We start from the raw sequence: 3,529 nt of genomic DNA, 5'->3' as shown, positions 1-3,529 counted from the left end.
GATGAAGTCATGTTTTAATTATAAGCTTTTAGAGTACATCTTACCCATCCTTATACTGTATTATGAAAAATAATAAGGTTTTCGATTGTGCATGTTTTGTCGTATTATGATATATAATTAAAAGAAATTGATTTGTTATATTAATTAACTCATGAAAAGTATCAAAATCTTGTCACTTTTAATTGACTAACATGTCAAAGGAGATGAAGTTCAGTTTTTTTTTTCAATCTAGATTTAGATTAATGTTAAATTTATATTAGAAATGGCTAGTTATATAATTATAATCAACAAACTTAAATAGATAATTGTTTTAAATTACGTTCTCTTTCTTACAACATAACTTTAGAAAGCATACATGCATAACAACTCTCAATGCCAAACAACACTACCATGATTCATTAGAATATATATTAATACACTCAAACTTCACATTGCCTCCTTTACTTAATTCTTCATTGAAGTTTCATCCTACATAACAATAGAATTATTCAGTTATTCGAGTCAACAATAAGATATATAATAAATCATTGCATTGTAAAATGAATACCTCCTCTCCATTACAACTGGAACATATAAACTCATCTAATTGTTTTACTTGATTTATAGTCATACCAAGACAAGAAGGATGGTACCTACATAAAGATAAAGGTATATGACAACATCTCAAATTTGAACAAGTAAAACTTAATATTAAATAAATTCTAAACTCACTTATAGGGCACATTACTAATTACCCAGAAATGTGGTGTTCCTAATTCCAACCTTAAAAAATTCAATTGATAATCCTAGAAAGATTATTACCAGTTTTTGCATTCCTCACACTGCACCATAAAATGGTCTGGGTTCTCAGGTATTTGGCATTTACAATACCTTCAAAATATAAGACCAATCAATCACAAAAACTACAAAATCTATACCAAGTTAGACAGAACCAAACACAATATATACTTACACTCTGACGCGAAAAGGTAAAAAAAGACCGATTGCAGCTTTGTATTCAAATCGGCAATAGTAATCCTTAGCTCCAACCCTCTCTAGCTTGGTGTAATTCTTGAAAGAATGAACCATACACTTACCTTGAACCGTGTAAGCACTCTGAAACTCATAGTGGTCAGACAAGAACAGTTCTTTCTCACCATGGAATAGTTTACGACCTCCGTTGGAATCCTCCGGCCTGTAATACCATCTTATCTGAACTGTCACGTTATTTCTATTGTCTATCTGGATCTTGTTAATCTGAGCCACATAAGGAGTAGTATTGCTCTCCGGTGATCGCAACAGCACATTGTCTCCAACTTCAGAAACAAACCATAATGTAGAACGATATCATAAAAACAAAAAGAAAGAAAATCGACATAGACAATCATATAAAAAAAGAGACAGATTCAATTACCTTTGACGACTGTGTTGGTGCCTCTGATAGTGTAGGAGTCTAGGTTGCGTTTGACTGCACTGGTTTTGGTCATCTAGTGAGAGAAAGTGAGGGTAATCTAGGGTAGGGTAGGGTAGGAGAAATAATGAATAAATGGGCTATTGTTCTCTTATGTAGTACTAAAATTTACGGCGGCCATGGGCTAAACCCTAGAAATTCGTCAATAGCTGTGTATGGTTACCGCGGGCCGCGGCCATGGGAAAAACCCTAGAAACTCTTAACTGGAAAGGTGTGTTCTTTTAGCATTTTGTATAACTTCCTGTTAACTATATCTGAATGGCATATTGAGTCATTTTATGCATGTCAGTAAGCACAAGTGGATGCATTATCCAGTGAATTAAGTAGCCGGGCTGCTGTTCCGGGTGATTTTTTGTTCCACTATTTTCCCTTTAATAATTCTATCTCACAAGAATTTTATCTCTACTTTAAAAATCTAGAAATTTGGTTGCTCATTGGGATTGAGATATGAAGGTTTCTAAATGATAGAAGAGAGAACAAATAGTTCTTAGTTTATTCCTTATTTTGTGATGCTTTATAAGAGAACATTATATGGGTATTTATAGGACAATAAAACATAAAAGAAGTAAATGAGAACACATTAGAAAGTGAGTGAATTATAGGAAGAAAAGAAAGTCTCCTAGCAAACCATACAAGACTTTTCTGTAGTTAGCTTGCTAATGAATAGGAAAAATATAAATTTCTGCAAACTTACCTTGTCTCCCAATAGAGAAAAAGGATGGATTTGCTTTGGGAGCGAAAAACATCAAAAATTGCTTAGAGAAACTCTATTGTGAAAGGGTTATCGCTGATGTTTTAATGTTACCTTAAGCGAATGGTTTTGCTATATAAATAGTCAAGAAGAGTTGAGCTATTAACATGAACTTTCTAGCATTTAACTTAAGTGTCATTGAAGGGTTTCGTCACACACTTGAAGTATATCTCAGAAAGTCGAGTGATTGGAGAATTGGTTTATCTGAATTTTTACTGGTTGATAAAAAACCATGATGCACATGATGGGCTTATTTCAGCACTATGTCAGATATTTAGCTTTTGTAGTTGATTGGCTACTCTGCTATGTGAACTTCTGAACATACTTGAGTTCTCATTTGCAGCAGAAGCTCTTATTGACATAGCTCAATTAATAGGATTCTTTGAGTGAATTGTAAATCCTTGTGACCAACTTATGTATACATATATATAAAATTTGCATTAGTTGAAACAAAAAGTTGCAAACACGTTTTTATTTTGTAATCTACCCTGATTTATGTATACATATATATAATATTCTTTTATAAGCAAAATTTTATTCATTGATCCAAGTCAGCGCGAAAGTCGCATTGACCTTACAAGTTGTGCCATCTGTTGGCAAAAATTAATCAAGACATAAATAATCAAATGCTCAAAAACCCAATATATATATATTTGTCTTTTTATTTGTTCCTGTCAGTTATATTTATGATAGCATTGATTCAGTGGGTGCTCATGATTATTATCCCTTTGTTTGCTCCTTTTTATTCAGGTTGCTAGTGCCCTTTCAGATCCTTACCTTTCATTTGCTGCTGCACTGAATGGTTTGGCGAATCAGGTATGTCATTCTTTTAGCTGTTTCCTTGTGGCTTTTAATCTGAATATTTTTAGCTATCGTTACAATGTGCATTGCACCTGGATTAACGTGAGCTTTAGAGAAGCATTTTTTAATCCTTATAAGATGACTTGGCTTTCATTTGAGCAGTATCTGAGGAACAATTCAGTTCAAATAAACCTTCATTTTATCAGTGAAAGGATGGATAGTTCCAGTAAAACTGTTGTATTTTTTCAGATAGACTAATGACAACTCATGTCATGACTTGTACTTGAATTTATTTTTTGAATGTTTCACCATGATTCTTTTGATATTCATATTAATTGTGGATTAATGAAAATAACTTTGTCCTTTTAAACTTAAAAAATAATCATCAGGAGTACTGTCTACATCATGTTGTTGGTTGAACTTCCAAATTCTGTTTGACGTAAGTTGATCATGACAGAACTGGAACTTTATGTTTTTTTGGGGGGTTTTTCCCTTTTGCTTGATCCAATCAGGAAGATGGGCATTTA

The 3,529-nt window shown here is 32.8% G+C and overlaps 1 protein-coding gene across 1 annotated transcript; it reads right to left on the bottom strand.

The window, feature by feature from the left end:
* Positions 1-444: 444 nt before the first annotated feature.
* Positions 445-1,496, bottom strand: LOC124940533 (chromatin remodeling protein EBS-like). The gene is made up of 5 exons (XM_047481060.1): positions 1,394-1,496; positions 953-1,295; positions 802-870; positions 548-632; positions 445-468 (listed from the first exon to the last, which is right to left on the bottom strand). Exons 1-5 carry the CDS (start codon positions 1,464-1,466, stop codon positions 445-447), a joined length of 594 nt encoding a protein of 197 aa, XP_047337016.1. The 5' UTR covers positions 1,467-1,496.
* Positions 1,497-3,529: the final 2,033 nt, after the last annotated feature.

Source organism: Impatiens glandulifera, chromosome 5 (assembly GCF_907164915.1).
Source record: "Impatiens glandulifera chromosome 5, dImpGla2.1, whole genome shotgun sequence".
In the NCBI taxonomy this organism is placed as follows: domain Eukaryota; kingdom Viridiplantae; phylum Streptophyta; class Magnoliopsida; order Ericales; family Balsaminaceae; genus Impatiens; species Impatiens glandulifera.
The sequence above is the reverse complement of the archived record's forward strand: the minus strand, read 5'-3'. Positions and strand labels throughout refer to the sequence as shown.